The sequence below is a fragment of the Ipomoea triloba genome, chromosome 3, assembly GCF_003576645.1.
Source record: "Ipomoea triloba cultivar NCNSP0323 chromosome 3, ASM357664v1".
Lineage (NCBI taxonomy): Eukaryota > Viridiplantae > Streptophyta > Magnoliopsida > Solanales > Convolvulaceae > Ipomoea > Ipomoea triloba.
This window is the reverse complement of record NC_044918.1, coordinates 11,440,647-11,461,002: the sequence shown is the minus strand read 5'-3', so window position 1 is coordinate 11,461,002 and position 20,356 is coordinate 11,440,647. Positions and strand designations below refer to the sequence as shown.

Below are 20,356 nucleotides of genomic sequence, written 5' to 3'. Positions count from 1 at the left end.
TTCCTAATTTTTTTAATGATCATACCTTGTGACTCTTAGAATTAATCTTGAATGGTAGTTCTTGCTTAACTTATTCATGATACATGTGTATATATTCCTCAATTATTTGTTTCACGGCATGTAAACTTAAAAATGTCTCTAATCTTCATAGAATGTGTCCAATATGTGAGTAAATCCTTTATGATAAAAGTTGAATTTTCTTTTTAATCTAATATATGTTTTTTTTTAATTATCCTTGTTAAAAGGGAAATTCAATTTTGAAAGAGAATTTTATTTACAAATTTATTATAAGTTTCTTCAAGATTATGTAGGTTCTATTTATATAGGAGTGACTACATCATTTGAAAATTTCCTAGGCTTTTATATTAGGTTTGCATGACATTTAATGTTTTATATAGGAGTGACTACATCATTTGAAAATTTCCTAGGCTTTTATATTAGGTTTGCATGACATTTAATGTCCATGTCTCCCTGATGATGAAAAACCTCAATTATGGCTCCACTCTCTCACTAAAATTATAGTTTATACCGCTCTCCTCTCAATAGTTAAAAGCTAAAACTTTGGGTCAAATTTGAGAAAACACAACCTTTCACACAAACAATCCTATCCCTTTTATAAAACATCTCACGTTCAAACTTCTCTCCACTCATCCAGAAAATGCTTGCAAAATAAAACTAAAACCCTCTGCAAAACAAAACTCTTCACCCGTGAAAATCATCCAAAAATTCCAAAAAATTTATCTACTACTCTCTACGGCAATGGCCACTCCATTGGAGACCCAAACTACAAACCCAAAAGCTAAAGGAATGAACCTGATTACATACCCAACCTATCAATTTTGAGGAAACAAGTTATCTCCGAAAAAATTTTGAATATTCAAGATTTTCACAAAGTTGCAGAAGACATAGCCCTAGGTAGGAAATTAGATCATTGAAGCTTTGGAGAAAACTGGTTTTCTAAAGCTCTACACTTACTCCTTCACAGGTATTTTTGATGAAGACGCAACTGAATTCTATTTAAACTCATATGTTAAAAATGGATTTATATCGTCAACTGTGAATGGGGTGTTAGGGAATTTTAGGAAAAATGTCGTAGTGCAGAACTACGTTTATATAGGCTGGCTTAAAACAACAGGATTCGGAAAGAATGGGTTTGTGTCGTGTACATAACACTACCTTAAAAGCGAATTCTGAAGACTGTGCGGTCTTTTATATCCGGTACGCTTTCGATGGGTAACACAACCTACTACTATTAACCGGCATAATTAATTCGTAGTTGGAACCTGACTAACTTATGCCCAAACAGACGTAGAGGAGAATAGAAGAAGAGATTGAATGATGATGTTCTGAGCTCTGAGATAGGTAATATATAGCTTCAAGTATAACCGCCTAACCCATCTCCAGCCACAAACTTGCGCAAAAACCGCGGAACAGAACAGAGAATGTGGCCACAAATAAATGAGATTAATTCTGGCCAAGACATTCTGATAGGAAAAGAATTCCACAAGGCAATAATTCTGGACGAAAAAGAATTCCCACAAGGTAATTATTCTGGACGGGCAAAAATATTAGAAATAAAATAAAGGGCGAACAAAAAGGTGCATACCACACCACACCTTGCACGCGAACTGAATCAAGCGCGCGCATGAGTTTCCCCCTTACTTTCCCTCAAAATAATTCAAACTACCAAAAAGAGGTTGTTATTTAAAAAGTGGGTGAAAGACCCATGTGAAAGCAATGTGGGACAACTTGACTCTTGAATTTCACACTGTTGAATGTTTCTCCAGCATGGGGTAGGAGTGGAAATTAGACCTAGTGATATTAAGGAAATTTTTGAATTGCCTAGGTCTACTACGGATGTTGATAATCATGCCTTTAATCATCAAGATTTCTGGAATATTATCTGCGTGAATTAGTCTCTGTATTTTTAAAATCTGCTATATTATCTGCGTGAATTAGTTCTAAAGCGCATGTAGTGTGACTATTCATAGAGAAAAAATGTTTTCTCGCATGTTTTGCTTCATCACACATTTCACATTGAGAAAAGGAATCATCATGCATGCTTGATAACATATTCATGTTTTTCATTCTGTTCAAGCATTTTAAACCAATGTGACATAGTTTACCAGGCCACACATTAAACGAGATAGCAATATAAGCAAAACTGCCAGTGCCACTAGCATTATTTTTCATAAATTCATCAATGTTTGCGGAAGTGAAAGGAATAAGCGGTAAAACAAACATACCCCCACATAAGTACCCTCTCCCCAGATACTCCCCCCCTTACGAGACATGATCAAACGATCAGACTCAAACACAAGTTTGATCCCAGCCCCTACCAACAAGGCTCTTGAGACTAAATTTCTACGTAGGGAGGGGACATACATCACATTAGACAAGAATAGGTATTTATTTGAACACAACTTAATCTCTACATTCCCTTTAGCTCTAATTTCTGCCATGCTATCATTCCACATGTAAACTTGCTCTCCTTGTCCCTCAACAATTGGTTGGAAGGTGTTGAACAGAAGTCGATTTGCACAGAAGTGACGAGATGCTCCAGTGTCCATCGTCCACTCTTCGGATCCTTCCACCACATTTGTCACCAGTGTCACCACTACTGCGACCACCTCCACATACTCTAGCAGGTTTGCTTGGTTTTTAGGCTCCTCCTGATTTCCCTTCTTGTTGTTCTGATTACTCACATCCTTTCGATGATAACATTGGGTTGCATGATGTCCATGCCTGCCACAGACGAAGCAGCCACCTCCCTTTCTTGATTTCTGGTTCTTGTTCTTGAACCAGTTGTTGTTGTTAGCCTTAAAGCCTTTCTTCGAGTTCTTGTTTTGTCTACTACCAGATTTTTTCCTGTCATCTTTGGCACTGGTTTCTACATTATTAGCTTTTAAGGTTTTAGGGATAGAAACAAACCTTTGTTTAAGACAAAAAGCTTCTTCAATGTTCATGTGATTCACCATCTGCTCCCAGGTGCAATCTTTGGTTTCATGCTTCATCTTATTTTGGAATTCTGCTTATGATTCGAGCAATTTTTCCAAAAGTGCATAGGTCTGCAATCGCTCACTTACCGGGACATCGTTAGTCACCAGGTCTGCAACCAGATTCTCGTATTCATGGACTTGATCCATTATTGGCTTTGAATCCACCATCTTGTAGCTCATCCAGAGCGCCACCGCATACTTCCTTCGCTCTACATCATCAGCCCCATGCTTCTTTTGCAGCATGTCCCAAATTGTTTTAATAGATTGATGCTGGGCATAAATGACAATCAGTGCATCATTCATATGCTGCAGCATGGTCCCTCACACGTACTTATTATCTCTTTCATATTTGACCCGAGCTTCTTAGGCTAAAGTGGAGATTTTAGGCTGAGGTGTTTCCAAGTCAATAGTAACATCTTGAGCATCTGATTGGGCTGATTTAGAAAGAGCTTTCTAGGTTGTTGGCGCATATTGTTCTGGTTCGGTAGTCAGAACATAGTCGAGTTCGGAAGACTCAAATTGGATCAGCATCTTGACTCTCCACCTATTGTAATTCGTACTGTTGAGAGGTTCAACTTTGGAGAGATCAATAGGAGATTTCGTGACGTAGTTCGACATAGACATTATAGGATTCACTTTTAACTGTTAGCAATTTTAGGAAAAATGTCGTAGTGCAGAACTACGTTTATATAGGCTAGCTCAGAACAATAGGATTCGGAAAGAAAAGGTTTGTGTCGTGTACGTAACACTAACTTAAAAGCGAACTCTAAAGACTGTGAGGTCTTTTATATCCGGTATGTTTCTTATGGGTAACACAACCTACTACGATTAAGCGACACAATTAATTCGTAGTTGGAACCTAACTAACTTATGCTCAGACAAACGTAGAGGAGCTTCAAGTATAACCGCCTGACTCATCTCCAGCCACAACCTTGCGCAAAAACTACGGAACAATTAATGAGATTAATTCTGTTAGGAAAAGAATTCCACAAGGCACACACGCGTGCAAACCGAGCAGGCGACAACGCGCACGTGGGTTTCCCCCTTACTTTCCCTCCAAATAATTCAAACTACCAAAAAGAGGTTGTTATTTAAAAAGTGGGTGAAAGACCCATGTGAAAGCAATGTGGGACAACTTAACTCTTGAACTTCACACTATTGAATGTTTCTCTAGCATGGGGTAGGAGTGGAAATTAGACCTAGTGATATTAAGGAAATTTTTGAATTGCCTAGGTCTACTACGGATGTTGATAATCATGCCTTTAATCATCAAGATTTCTGGAATATAATTCGATGAGTAGGCATGCCTTAGCAACCAAAATTTTATGGGTTTACCATTGACAGAGAATAAAAAATTCTAGCAGAAAATTGGTTATGGGTTTATTATTAATGAGAAAAGGGAAAAATTTTGCTTACTACAAGTATCTGTTTAAAAATCCTTAAACCCTAAAGAGGAAGCAGACTGATTCCACAAGTACGGGAACCCAGAGTTCTAATGCACTTACTGCACAAGCTGGTCAGAGAAGGAAATGAAAATCTAAGGTTCTTGAAGGTGGAGACTCTAATGAAGCATCCTATGTGGTTATGAGCAATACAAATGAAGAAGTTGTAACTTCAACCATGCAAATCACTGCTACTATGCCTCATGTATCTAATTATGAAGTTGCTCAATCGATCTCATCTTCACTGCCAATACAAGAAGATGCTGCAAATCCTATTCAAATTGAAGTGATTGATCATGAGTTACTTGAAGGACATAGGGAACAATTTTTGGATGAGGATCCGGTTCTAGCAACTGAGTTGTTTAGAGTCAAAGAGCGGAGATTATGGAGGATAGCCGAGTACAAATCTCATATGTCACATGTCGGTCCATATATGGAAAGAGAAGAATTATTTGCTCTTTCTTGGTTAGGGACAACTGAAATCGTAGATACTCTCTTATTGTCCACAATTGCTCAAATTTATTGTAATAAGATTCAAGCCAAGCTAGCAGGTTCTAAAGAAAAATTGCTAGCCATACAGGATAATTTTCAAGCATTATCTTTTGTGGACTTTGAGGAAATTGATCAAGCCAATTTGCATGAAGGGATCCAAAGATCATTAATGGATTTTCAGCATCATCTTGGTGCAACCTTAAGTGCTCAACCCAAGAGTGTACCAATGCAGGGGAAGATCAAAGTAATGAGGATTAACTTGTTAATGCTTGTGTACATGATAAAAAGGTCACGGTCCCTGAAAGTTCAAACATGCAAGTTGTGGAACCTGTTGCTAACCATATTGTTGAAATGGTCCATGAAGATATGTTAGAGGAACCTGTGATGATTCTGGGTTATTCTAATGCAATGGTTCAAATTGTTGAATCAATTAAAGGACTTTGACGAATTCTAGTCTTAGTTGAGAGACTTGTAATGGAGACTGAGGAGGTTACAGTTGGAGGTTGTGAAATTAACAAGATTCCAGCAGAAATTAAGGTTGAGGAACTAGCTATGGATTTAGCTACGGTTCCAATTGAGGTTCAAGAAGAAGCAAAAGCTATAGCCTTAGCTACGGTTCCAACTGAAGGCACGGTTCAAGTAGAGGAACAAGCTACGGTTGTTGCTACAGTTGACATTCCAGTGGAAGTAAATGCTGAGGTCACAACTACCACTTCTCCTGAGCAGGTCATGGCTGAAATACCAATTATTGCTACGATCCATGATGATGAAAATCAAGTTGAAAATATGGCTAAGGAATCTAAGAAAGTCACTACCATAGTGCCTCATTCAAAAGGAGAAGAATTCATTGAAAATCAAAATTTTTTGATAGAAGCAGACATCCAAATTTCTAAAAATTTAATGAATGTTAAAGTTGAGTTCCTAGAAGAAATTCAAGACAATGTTGAAGAAGAAGAACATGCTCCATCGTCAAAAAGAAGAAAAGTGGTTATCTCTGAATCATTTAAGACCAATAAACTAGATAACGATAATGATCTAGACATAGAAGTACCAACTAAAGTGGAAGAACAAATGCAATTGGTTACAATTCCCATCCATCAGAAACGAGCATAATTTGATAAACGAATTTTTGATCTGAAGAAAAGTCTGAGTAAAGGAAACATAGAAGATGAAGACAATCTACTGAGCTCTCTATTTTTCAAAGTGGATGAATGTTAGGAAGATATTAGCACAAAGTTTGCAACGGTGATAGAACTAAAAGGAGATATAGTTAGAGATGCACGTGAGAATATATTCAAACAATTGAAAAGAGACCTAAACGCCCAAAACTTGTAATTGAGATGGTTTAACACAAGTGTGACCCAAAGGTCATAGTTCGAATATCCGCATCATCCGATAAAAGAGACCTAAACACCCAAAACTTGTAATTAGAATAGGGCATATGCTTCAATTCAAAATACTAAGATTTTTAAAATTATTTATTCATCTAAGAATTACAGAGTAATAAAATGGACCAACCATAGCTTCGTAGATCTATGGTTTCTTGAAACACATCATCCATCAACGTTTCTTGAAACACTAACTAATATAATGCTTCATTCTAGTTGTAGTAGACAAGTAGTACACTGAACACAAGCACAACGTAGTATTTGATGAGAAGACACATCAAAATTGAAGACAGATTGAAGCCATTAACAGGCAGGGAGTCAATCAGCGCAGTTGGTGGTGCCGAAACCAACTCTCCTCCCCTGTAAATCGAAAAACATGCCTATCTGTCGCTGCTGATGGTTGCCAATAATGGTGATTTGGTCGTCGTCGGGCTGGATCTGAGTGAAGCCCAAACACACTAGATTTGTCTCATTGGGCGGGATGATGATAATCCCAGATGGCCTCAAAGAAACATCAACTCCCCCTCTAAAACGCAATGTTACGTCGGGGACTGAGACTTGGCTACTATTAAACCCATCCACGTTATAGCATGTGTCCAGCTTTGGATTTTGCTTAGATTGTGCAGCAGGATATTTGGAGGCCATTGATTGATTGAAAGCTGTGGCCAACGCGGAGTAAGCTTTCGGGGGTAACTGAGTGATGCTAGTTCCACTGTCTATAATGGTTCCTGGAGAGGCGAACACGGAAGGATCAACATTCAACTGCTTCCCAGCAACAGTTATCCCAATAAGCTCTACAAAATAGTATGATTCCCTAAACTCTTGAGAATTTGTGGGCAGTTTATTGGGTGGATGGAGCAACGGCGTGAATTTTGGTTTGGAGGAGGAGGACTTTTTGTGTGCTTCTTCCCCAAAAACCAAATAACCGACTTGGCTATCAGACTTTGGGAGACAATAGCTGAAGGTTTTGAAGGTGGAACCTCCCTGAGATGGCAGAGACCCCTTCCCTTGTCCTAGGCCAAGAATCCCGGCGGCGGCATTTCCAAAATTAGTATTATGGATGTCTTGGCCGCAACCTAACTGGAATTTCTTGACAACATGAGATTTATCAACTGTGAGTGTATCGTACCCCCACACGCCACTAACGCTTGAATTATCGCCGTAAAAGCTATGAAAATCGTGTGAACCTTTGACGTACGTTGATGATTTGGATGGATCAAAGAGATGAGCATTAGGAGCACAGCCTGTGGCTGTGGTACAAGGTTTACAAAGAACCCAAGTGTTGTCACTGCCGGTGTCCACCAGCATATTGAACTCTGCTTTGGGTGTGCCCACTCCAATTGTGACAAAGTATTCCATGTAACCACTATTACTATTAATATTGGCATTTTCAGATTGCTTTGTAGAGGAAATTTTCTTTGCAGGAGGGTTGTGTGACGGCGAGCAAGGTCCGTTTCTAGATGCCATTCTTATCTTTTCTGAACCTATATGTATCCATACAAATTTCAACGTCACCACATATAATACTCTCAAAACTTATTGGTAAGATAATAAAATGGGTGCTCAAAATCAGACAATGCATGAATCAAAGTGTGTCATGTAAGTAGGAGTAAAAAATTGAATAAAAAGTGAGTACAGTGTATATGTGTAAGGAAAAACACATCACCTTTGCTGTGTGATTCGCAGTAAGACTTTGGGAGCAGTGAAGTCAGGTTAACAACATGAACATGGTAATACTGTTTTGTAGGAGGAAGAGGAGTAGGAGGAGCTCTTGCTGCCTGAGCCAGAAATGATGAGCTTAAATAAAAAGTGAAAAGATGCAACAAAAAGAAAGATGAACAAGAGACTAGGGGGTTCTTCAAATCCATGGAATAATGTATGCAACTATGTATGTGTATCTAAACTTTAAAGCAGTAATTAGAATTATATATAGGGTGAGAGAACGAAGAAGGTAGGTACACTTTGATGCTGTGGTATAGCCAAGACTCGAGGACCGACCGGAGTTTCCTATACGCATGCATGCAGATCAGAGCCCACAACACAAGACCTTGACAAAGTCGCCTCGTCAAGAATTGATTGTGTTAGTTACATTGAAGTCTAAGTAATTGAAAGTGGAATCTTTGTAAGAAAGACCCCGTCAAATCTGGTATATATATATATGATGCACAACGTAGTCATTGCTCTTGCCTCTTGGAAATCTTCTTAGCAAAATAGAGTCACCTGCACCAAACCATTGTGACTTGATAATTAAAAAATTGCAAATTTAATTTTCAACAGAAGCAGCTTATTGGCCAAACAATTTAGATTATTTTACATTTTTTTATGATCCTTTACTAACTAGGGTCTGAATGAGATTGATCTAGTACGGAATTTTAAATAGTGATTATGTGTTTCTCCATTAAAAAAAAACCAGCAGGGATCTTCATTTCAAAATTATGATATTTTAATTGACCTGGTCAATCCTGCAAGTAATCCAGGCATCTTGTAGTAGCAAATATTTTACCTAGAGGTGTTAGTAAAGAGAGATTTTGGTAATTAAACTATTCGTGTTCGTGTTCAGTAAACATTTGTTTATTAAGGTAAACGAATATAAAGGAACAAATTTTAGATTTCGATTCATAAATGAACAGAGCCTGAACAGTTGTAGGCTCGCTTGGTAAAAGCGAGCTCGTGAACAAGTTCATTTGTGTTCGCTTAATAATGTTTACGAACATGTTCATGAACAAGTGGCTCATCATGTACATAATGTTCCAATAGGTGAGAAATGAGATGTAATTACAGCCACAGATCTAATTCAATCCAAAGTATGAAATTGCTTTCCAGATTCTAAAAGACGCGCATCATTAAGGGTACTATCGTAATTACACTAGCATATATAAACCGTAATTTGTTAACTGCCATATCCGGTCAAACGATTCTTTCCTCCAACGCAAAACTTTCCTACATTCGATCAAATCAATTCTCGATCAACCTAATTCGCATAATCAATCTGCATATTCTTTACGCATAATCAAAGAAAACACAGTCAATCGATCAACACAATGGATGGAGGTAAACTCAATTCTAATTTCTTTTAATCCAGTCGTTGTTATGAAAATCAGATTTATATTGATGCATTCATGCACATTATATTCTTTACACATTCGTTGTTATGAATATAACAATTATAATGCTGAATCTTTGCGCATTCTTTAAACATTCTTTACACATTCGATGATATGAAATAGCAATATCACAATTTAGTTGATTAGCCACAAGAATGTGCACTTGTAGGCACAAACTTCTGCACTGTATGGCACAAAAACATGCACTACAGAGAATAAAACTAACCTAAAAGATGGATGATAGCCCGAACTCTACGACTGAACAACGTGCACTGTTAGTTGAAAAAATGTGCACTACTAGGCACAAAAATTTGCACTATACGGTTGAAAATTATGCACTGCAAGTATTTATGAAAAATTTGTGCGGTTTGTGCTATTTTATTTGATTAACCATAAGAATGTGCACTGGTAGGCACAAACTTTTGCTCTGTATGGCACAAAAACATGCACTACAGAGCATAAAACTAACCTAAAAGGAGGATGATAACCTGAACTCTACGATTGAATAACGTGCACTGTTAATTGAGAAAATGTGCACTACTAGGCACAAAAATTTGCACTATACGGTTGAAAATTATGCACTGCAAGTATTTATGAAAAAATAGTGCGTTTTGTGATATTTTATTTGATTAATCATAAGAATGTGCACTGGTAGACACAAACTTTTGCTTTATATGGCACAAAAACATGCACTATAGAGCATAAAACTAACCTAAAAGATGGATGATAGCCTAAACTCTACGATTGAACAACGTGCACTATTAGTTGAGAAAATGTGCACTACTAGGCACAAAAATTTGCATTATACGGTTGAAAATTATACACTGCAAGTATTTATGAAAAAATTGTGTGGTTTATGCAATTTTATTTGATTAACTATAAGAATTAGCATTGGTAGGCACCAACTTTTGCTCTGTATAGCACAACAATGTACGTGCACTATAGAGCATAAAAGTATTTTATATCTTTGACGTTTTTCATTTTGCACTTACACCATATTTTATATCTTCTAGCTCCATCATCGTCTCTAAATGGCGTCACATCAGGCACAAATTTATATATACTTCTGATGCAAATTCCAGTAACATTGAAGGTGGTTATAGTTTGGATATATCTCCAAGGATGACTGAATATTGGATTCCTAATTGTGAAGATGGAAGCAAACTTAAGGTTGGTATGACATTCAATAATTTAGAGGCTGCTATATCCTTTTACAAGAATTAGGCTGCTAAAGTTGGCTTCGATATAAGGTCTAGTTCTATTATGATGTCTAAGGATGTGGTGATTCTGACAAAGTACATTCTTTGTAGTATAGAAGGGTATAAGAATGTTACTGGTAGTTCTACATTTAATGTAGATGAAGAATCAAGTTCTTCAATTACAAACAGGAGAAGAGTTTCAAATAGGACAGGTTGCAAAGCCAGAATTGTGTTTAAAATCATAGGAAGTGATACGAATCTTCGTAAGGAGGATCCGTAACAAGGAATTATTGCCCAAGATGTTCTCAAATTCAATGGATAAAGAGTTACCTTTGGTGCACACAAGATCACCCTTGAGCCTCGATTCCACGAAATACCAAGAAACAACCCTTAGCACGCCTCAAGTTCCTCAAGAACGCAATCTTCAAACAACTAGAGTGGGTTCTCTAGTAGTTCCCTTGATTCTATGAATTGATAGGACCACAATTCCTAAAATCTAAGGTTGGTAGAATGCAGGTTTGATTCGATAGGGCCACGAATCAAGAACACTATTCGATAGGACCACGAATAGAAGAAAGAATTCTTACACAAGTGTAAAGAAAACTTATGAAATTTTGATTGATTCTGAAATTACTTGATTCATCAAGGAAATACACACCCTATTTATACACATGCTAAGGGACTCCAAATGTCATCAATAGTAAAAGTACATCAAGGAGATCAAAAGGCATCAATAGTAAAAATACATCACTATCAAGGAGATTAAATGTCATAACTTGTCTAGGAAAGACCAATAGTCTTCCTAATATGCCAAAGTTTGTCCATGTGCCTCAAAATCTGATTTTGGTGAATTATTTCAACCTCTTTTGTACCCTCCCAAGCAAAGCCACGAAATTGGAGCTCTTAGATGATATTTTTAGGCTCTCCCAAATCAGCTTTAATGCAAGTAAAATAGTCTAAGTATCCACCATCATAACTTGGACTCTTTATTGGGCATGCTTGGACTTTGTATGGATCATGTATGGGCTGGTTTGCGTCATCCTCCCCTTCTTGAAAATGATTCGTCCTTGAATCACACTTTCCTCTATCAAATGGAATTTTTATTGGACTTGCTTGTTTCCTCCATGTGGACGGGTTCCGATTAGGAAGTCTTGGTTTGTTGTTAAACAATTTGAAAAAAGACATAACCATTGTATGTCATCAGTCCTAGCAAAATAGTTTCTAAAGGTCAATAGAAACATTGATGTGGGACATCAAAAGTTCATTGCAAATTGTGCACGAGCAAATATTGGGCCAACAAAATCATTTAACTTGTACAAGGAGATGGTGGTGGATTTTTCCAATGTAGGTGCAACAAATGTTGACTTTAAGAACTTCAATAGGGATATTAGAGTATATATAATAGGTGCTGATGGACAAATGATTGTGAATAATTTTTTTAAGAAAAAGGAGGTGTGTGAAGCATTTTATTTTGCATATGACATTGATGAAGATGAGCACTTGTGCAAGCTTTTCTGGGCAGATCCAGTTTCAAGAAAGAATTTTGGCTGTTTTGGGGATGTAGTATCTTTTGATGCAATGTATCAAACTAACATGTTAGTTTAATATCTTGCACATACATTGCCTATTACAGTGCATGTTTTATTGTCTTCAACAACACAAATTTATCACTCCCTGAGCATTTTTTTACGTGTCATGCGCTAAATATTATATTTTGTAAGTACGACATGGTTTTTACACCGTTCACCGGAATTGATAACCACAAGAGAAGCATTACATTTGCAGCTGGATTGTTGACAAAAGAGGACATTGCATCCTATGTTTGGTTATTTGAACACTTCAAAAAAGCAATGGTTGCAGAGCCAAAAGTAATCGTTACTGATCAAGATCCAACAATGAGACAAGCAATTCCAGCAGTATTTAAGGAAGCTAGGCATCGTTTTTGCATGTGGCACATTATGTGCAAGGTGGGTGAAAAGGTTGGTTCTGTGCTAAGTAAGAATGATATTTTTAGGAAGAAATTAAACTTTGTTGCGTGGAGCTCATACTTAGAACCTCCTGAATTCGAGAATGAATGGAAATCAATCTTGGAAGAGTTTGATTTAGTCAATAACAACTGGTTTGTACAAATGTTTGAGTTGCGCAGATTTTGGATACCAGCCTATTTTAGAGATGTTTATATGACTGGTTTATTGAGGACTACATCACGCTCGGAAGGTGAAAATGATGTGTTTAGTCGATTTACTACACCTCTCTCTAGTCTTGTCCAGTTTTATAGGTAGTTTGAGCATGCTTTAGACTCTCAACGACACACTCATTCAAAACTTACAAGTGATAGTGAGGGGAACAACCCAGAAATGAAGACACCTTTGCCCATTGAAAAGCATGCGTCAACTATATACACACTCTCTATTTTCTATAATATTCAGAAGGAAATATGCACAACATGTTTTAATTGTCGAGTTTTGAGTGTTCGAGAAGATGGTGACATACTGTATTATGAGATCAAAGATGGCAGTCATAGAAAGTTTACTTTGGAGCACAATGTAACTGAAAAGAAAGTTGTTTGTAGTTGCAAGATGTTTGAAATAATTGGATTGTTGTGTAGCCACACTTTTATGGTTTTTAAGGATTTGAACTTTGATAAAATCCCTTTGAAATATGTGCTGAATCTATGGACTAAGGGTGCATCCTTAAAGCCTATATTCCATATTAATGGTCTCAGATTTTATCAAAGTCCAGGAATGGATGAGAGGAAGGTGTTGTTGACACAATTGTGGGGTGATATGCAGTGTTGTATAGGTCTAACAGAAGAAGCAGAAATTGATAAATTGATTGAATTTGCACAAGTGATTAAAAAGCAAAAATTGATATTGATGAGAGAACAAGCTGATTTATCCCCTACTCATAGGAAGAATGCAGTCATAGAGTCTTATTGTGAGTCATCTAAGCCTTCCGAGATCTCTATTCTACCACCAAGGAAAACAAAAAACAAGGGCAGTGGTAAGCATATGAAAGGGAAAAAGGAGTTAGCAATGGATGCATCAAAGAAAGGTTTAAGAAAATGTCATACGTGTGATGTTTACATAGAAAATGACAACCGACATGACAGTAGGAACTGTCCACTTAGAAAGGAATTAACAGATGAAGATGATTGACCATTTTCATATTTTGTAAGGCCAAACAGTATGAATTACAAAATTTAAGAAAGATGATTGAATATTTTACTGTTAGATTGAAATATTTGCACTATTAGGTATAAATATTTGCACTATACGTGTAAAAATCATGCACTACAAGTTACTATTAAGATAATGTGTTCTATGCAGTATCATTTGAATAACCATAAGAATGGGCACTGGTAGGCACAAACATGTGCTCTGTATGACACAAAAATGTGCACTATAAGCATTAAACTAACCTAAAACATGGTTAATACCCTGAACTTTAAGGATAAACTATGTGCACTGTTAGGTTTAAATATTTGCACTGTTTGGCATAAACATTTGCACTACACGCGTAAAAATCATTCACTACAAGTTATTATGAAAAAAAAATGTGAGTTCTATGCAATTTCATTTGATATATCCATAAAAATGTGCACTTCTAGGCACAAAAATGTGCTCTGTATGGCACAAAAATGTCCACTATAAGCATAAAACTAACCTAAACCATGGTTAATACCTTGAACTCTAAGGATTAACTATGTGAACTGTTAGGTTTAAATATTTGCACTAGTAGGCTTTAAAATTTGCACTATACGAGTAAAAATCATGCACTACAAGTTATTATGAAAAAAATGTGAGTTCTATGCAATTTCATTTGATATAGCTGTAACACCCCGGCTCGGCTATACCGTACATCCGGAGTAGTTACCGCCACACCTAGACTAAACCCAGCCAAGACCAGACAGAGTTCACTCTAGGTGCACAGGCTAACAAGAAAACTATTTCACATCATCATCATCATTACCCAACATATCTTCATACATATATATATAGGTGAGCAAAAGGGGTAGCTACACTAACTACCAGAATATATGCAAGAGTTTAATTACAACTTACTAGCCAGCTAAGTTCATCATGGCTACAAAAGATACATGTACACAAAAAAAAAAGGGTTCCTCCCATAACCTTTCTAATCAGTCATCCTCTTCTAAGGGGCGGTACTCCGGTTCGGAGTACGTCCCCCATACAAGATGCCAGTTGCCCGCAACCCAGGTGAGATGATCCAGGAAGTAACTAGGAGTGTACATCATGGACCACTCATCCCAATGTTCCGAAGGAGCGAGATTCCACGGACAGGGATAAAAGACAACAAATTCTAAGGGATCACTCCCTTCCAACACCTCTACCGGAAAAGACCCAAACCTAGACCTGGCCCCATCCTGAAAATTTGGTTGGCTACTGCGAACCGGGATACGAGAGGGTGTAGTTGGGTAAGTCGGAGGAGGACTGTACGGTGGGGAAGGAATAGCAGGAACATAAGCCGGAGCTGGAGAGTCAGGAGCGAATCCAGGAGCATACGGGTCGACATCAACTAAGTACTGTACATAATCATCATGATCGTAGATAGGGAACTCCAACTCGGAAGGATCCGAGTCAGGTGGGCTACACGAGCCTACCCTAGACATCTGTTAAGAACACAACGAAGTGTAGTTAGCACGACGGCTAAGTAAGGAAATCCATTTGTCACTTAAAAGTAGACAAAGGTTTGAAAACATAGATAATCTAAAAGCTTTATAAAGTTTTACCATGATTTGAAAATCTGCCTGTAACGAAACGATTTATAGATAGTATAATAGCGTATAAACGTTAAATCATATAAAGCTTTTCTCAAATAAGAATGAAGTCATAACTTGCCACTCAAAATAATTTTCATGCCCTTTTCAGACAAGTTTGCAAAATTTCACATTTCCAGGAATTTCATCATTTGCAAATAGAACCGCAGCTCTAATATTTATAATAATCTGAACCGCAGCTCAGAGTAACAACAATTTTCATACTGCATATAGAACCGCAGCTCTATAATAATCTGAACCGCAGCCCAGAATAACAATAATTTTCATACTCAAAAATTTTCCACTTAGTTTCCCCTGAGTAAGCACTTTGAACATTTCTCAATTCTCCTTCTCAAACCTTGGGCAGTGGCATTTCCCTGCCTTCCCGTCGGTCTCCTTATCCCAACCTAGGGCCATGGCACTCCAGCCCTCCCATAGGTCCAACCTTATTCCAACCCCGGGCCGTGGCGTTTAAGCCTTCCCGAAGGTCCCCACCTTATTCCAGAAACTAAGGGTTTGAAAACCTTTTTTTTTCTTTTTCTTTCCTGGAATCAAATAGTATTTTCAAAATAATTTATTTCATCCAAATATGGTTGTGACATCCCAAAATTTCGTCACTAGTTTTGTTACAAAAGAAATATTTTTGTCAAAATTGATTTTGACAGTTTCTGTCCAGAAATTACAGTTTTGCGCAGTCCGAAAGATTGAGCCGGTAAAAATAGTTCCCGAACTCTTTTTCACTTGAAATTTTTATGGTAGAATCCCAACTTATAGTGCTTGATGTCCATAAAAAGTTTTGGTCATTTTGGTCCGCGAATAAACACAGAAAATTCCATCTTTGCCCTTGGCAGTGTGCTGTCCGGAATTTTTCTCTCTCTGGACCAGTTTTGGAGAAAAATTCGAAAACCATACTTATACTACTCCAAAAATTATGAAAGTTTATATGCGGCTTCTACACTTATAGAACTACATGTATAAAAAAAATTGGACCAAAATAATTTACCGATATTTCCCAGAAATTCACGGAAGTTACTGACAGAAATCTGTCCTGATTTCCTTTCTCTATTTCCACAAGTATAAGCTTATATAGACATAAATACAACATATACAAGCATATCCAAGCTATGAACTTGTATACGAAAATATTCCCAAAGCTCCAAAAACACCATATTTCAACTAAAATCAATTATCCAAATTCAAGTGACTAATTCCAACTTAAGGAAATTCCTTACCTCACAAGTGTGTAATATCACCGTAAAAGTAGTCTTGAACCTTTATCCCCAAGTTTCACCGAAAAACCCTAGGTAGAATACACCACCATAACAACATATTTAAGAAATCTTTACCTACAATCAAGTTCTAGGGAAGAAATCAAGACTTTTTAACCGAATAAAACCGCAAACTTACCGAATAGTTGAAGACTTGTGTGGAGATTGGCTATGGAAGCTTGAAGCGAGGAAGAAGAGGATGAAGAAGATGAAAGCTCACACTCTCTCCCTCTCTTTGTATTTCGGCCAAGGCAAGAACAAAAGGGCAAGGAGAATAAACATGTTTTAGACACTTAGTACTTTGAGGGGAATGTTTGCATGGAAGAATTAAAATCGAATAAAATAATGGTGTATTTTTAAACTTATCAGTTAGGGTCCAAACAGATAAAGTTTCGGTAGAAAATAATTTAAACAGGAATAATTTTGAAACCAAAAATTTATCCCAGACCGAAACTTGAAATTGGGCTAGGTTCGGTACACCGCGGAATTTTAGCGATGTACGTTCAAAATGAATCTTTTTCTGCTATGGGCTGATTTAATTGAATTGGAAATTCAATATTAATAACATGGTGTCTAATAATTCATTTCCTAGGATAATCGGGTCCGAATACTAGTTCCCAAAATTTTACGGTTCATGACCGGCACGAACGATCGCAACTTAATAACAACTATTCTTCTAAAAAAAATTCTCTTGAAGCCTCGAGGGACTATTTCATGAATGTCATAGCTTAAGGAAATATTTTTCGAACCTTAGTCTTACGAAAATGCCGAGGGGTTACAATAGCCATAAGAATGTGTACTTTTAGGCACAAAATTTTGCTCTCTATGGCACAAAAATGTGCACTATAAACTTAAAACTAACCTAAAACATGGTTAGAAGTGAACTTAAAGACTGAATAGCGTGCACTGTTAGATAAGAAAATGTGCACTACTAGGCATAAAAATGTGCACTACATGAGTTAAAATTATGCACTACATTCATAGAACTATATTGTAATATAGACAATGTATCAAAACAATTAACATAAACATTGATCCGCAAATATGTCAAACACCTATACAACAAAATCACCAAATTTCAACAGTCACACAAACATCGATCAACAAATAGCTCAACAATCACATGAACCAAACACCAGTGTATTCGACACGAAGCTGTTCTAGCTGGCTTCAATTACCCCTCTCAAGTCCACATTCCCAATCTTTGGCTAAAGTCCCCATAAAGGTTTCCATGTGCCGCATCACATATACACCGCAATCCTCCTTGTTTTCGTTATCTCTCCATGACATTTTAAACCTTATTGGTTTGACTGATTTGAAACGATCAGATTTTGCCTCCAAATCCTCACTCTTCAAGTAGTTCATGACCATATTTTTCTGCCACAACATGGTTAGGTTAGCAAATCATATTTAATCCAAAAAAAAACTTTTTTACTACATAAAATGTTTTTAAATACTCACCAAATCAGCAGACATTTTTCCATATTTATGATCATTTGACACAACTTTTGATGAATTATCAATAATATCAATTCTTTGATTCTTGATATTGAAGCATATCACATATGAATGCTCCTAAGAAATCATAGGGAAAACATATGCATTTGGACAATTGAATCAATGTATTAATATTTGTTTGGATAACTTATATACCATAAGCTAGACGTATACATTACCACATCAAGGGTAGTGAATTTAATGTGTGTGACGCGCTGAAGCTCATGATGAAGCCTTCCTTTAAAATTGTAACCCCTCACCTATTCCAGTAAAATTAAGGTTCGAAAAATATTTCTTTAGGCTATAACATTCTTGAAATGATCTCCCGATGTCTCAAAAAAATTATTATAAGTAAGGACAGTTAGTAATAAGCTGCGATCGTACGTCCCGCTCACGAACCGTAAAAAAAAAAAAAAAATTTAAGAACTAGTATTCGGACCCGTTTGTCCTAGGAAATGGATTTTTAGGCACCATACTATTATTCTGGATTTTCCTATTTAATTAGATTAGCCCATAGCAGCTAAAATTTATTTGTGATCGTACATCGCGAAATTTCGCGGTGTACCGAACCTAGCCCAATTTTGAGTTCTAGACTGGAATAAATTTTTAGTTTCGGAAATTCTTCTATCTGGATTATTTTCCACCGAAACTTCATCTGTTTGGACCCCAACTGATAAGTTGGAAGATATTTTATTATTATTATATATATAATTGTGGATAAGTATTCCACATACATTATTTTATTATCATCATTAATATTATTATTATATATATAAGTGTGGATAATCATCCACATATTTAATTATTTTTAATATTAATATTATTATTATTATTATTATTATTATTATTATTATTATATATATATATATGATATTACGTAATATATATGTATATGATAGGGATAAGAATCCCATTTCTTCAACTCTTCATTCCCTTTCCCATTTCGTATTCCTCATTCCCATTTCCGTGAGAGAGAGAGAGAGAGAGAGAGAGAGAGAGAGAGAGAGAGAGAGAGAGAGAGAGAGAGAGAGAGAGACGAGAGAGAGAGAGAGAGAGAGACTTGATCTCAATTTATTCGGTAAGTTTTCGATATTATTCGGTAGAAAGCTTTGTAATCCTTCCTAGGTTATGAATCTATGTTTAATTTCTTGATATTTGATGTTTTGGTGTTGATTTGGACCTAGGGTTTTAAGGTGAAAGTTGGGGAAAGATCCAAGAATTTCTTCCTAAAGTGTTAGTAAACCTTTGCAAGGTAAGGAATCCCTCTATTTGGTTGAGGTTATTTGAAACTAGATAATTGATAGCTAGGTTGTGAATTGTTGTAGACTTGTGTACATGAAAATCTATGTGTTATGCTATGAAATAGGGCAATTATGTATTTATGTATAAATATACATATGTATATGCCGTGTATATATATGTGATGTGGAGTGTGCCGTGTGTGTATATATATATGTGTATGTGTACCGAAATATATATATATATATATATATATATATGGTATAAAATGTTCCATTTTGAGTGTAAGCATGTGGTATGTATAATCGTATATATATGTTGATATGAAAAAGTGTGACGTTACGCATTTAGGTTATATATGTAGTGTTGCATATGTGTGAATGGTATTATGGGCATATATAGTATGAATACGTGTAGTATAGTATGTAAGTATATATGTATATGTGTATTATGTATATATATACACGTGTGATATGTGTGTGTTTAAACTATATCTATATGTACATATATGAGTATATATGTATAATTAAATAAAGGTTGTATTATGTATATATATATATGGTATGTGTACTTTATGTGAGTATGCATAAATGTGGAAAATGTTATGTTGAATGCATATATACATGTGTAGTGTGATGATGGAAAATGTTTTGAGCAAAATGTTTTGAGAGACAAGACTTTTGAACTAAGTTAAGAATGGTGATTGATTTCAAAGGAGGACTTGATTTTGTGGAAAATGTCCAAAAAGTGATTTTTGACTCAAGGAAAGGGAAAAGGAAGGAAAAATGTTTTCAAACCTTAGTTCTAGTAAAAGTGGTGAAGGATCTTGTTAACCACGGAATAAAGATGAGCTTAAAGTGCCTATTCCGCATGGTAATTATGTGTATGATCAATCATACTGTGGGCGAAGTCTATTCGCCGAGTACTATATCACCCGGAAGGAAAAGG

The 20,356-nt window shown here is 36.4% G+C and overlaps 2 protein-coding genes across 2 annotated transcripts; one reads left to right on the top strand and one right to left on the bottom strand.

The window, feature by feature from the left end:
- Positions 1-6,373: 6,373 nt before the first annotated feature.
- LOC116014268 (aspartyl protease family protein At5g10770-like) lies at positions 6,374-8,167 on the bottom strand. The gene is made up of 2 exons (XM_031254291.1): positions 7,988-8,167; positions 6,374-7,805 (listed from the first exon to the last, which is right to left on the bottom strand). Exon 2 carries the CDS (start codon positions 7,786-7,788, stop codon positions 6,640-6,642), a length of 1,149 nt encoding a protein of 382 aa, XP_031110151.1. The 5' UTR covers positions 7,789-7,805; positions 7,988-8,167; the 3' UTR covers positions 6,374-6,639.
- A 4,814-nt stretch (positions 8,168-12,981) lies between these two features.
- Positions 12,982-13,782, top strand: LOC116012907. Its single transcript, XM_031252578.1, has one exon. It carries the CDS (start codon positions 12,982-12,984, stop codon positions 13,780-13,782), a length of 801 nt encoding a protein of 266 aa, XP_031108438.1.
- The last annotated feature ends 6,574 nt before the right edge of the window (positions 13,783-20,356 follow it).

Coding starts and splice junctions, on each gene's coding strand:
- LOC116012907 (XM_031252578.1), top strand. CDS start 12,982: ATGAAGACACCTTTGCCCATTGAAAAGCATGCGTCAACTATATACACA.
- LOC116014268 (XM_031254291.1), bottom strand. CDS start 7,788: ATGGCATCTAGAAACGGACCTTGCTCGCCGTCACACAACCCTCCTGCA.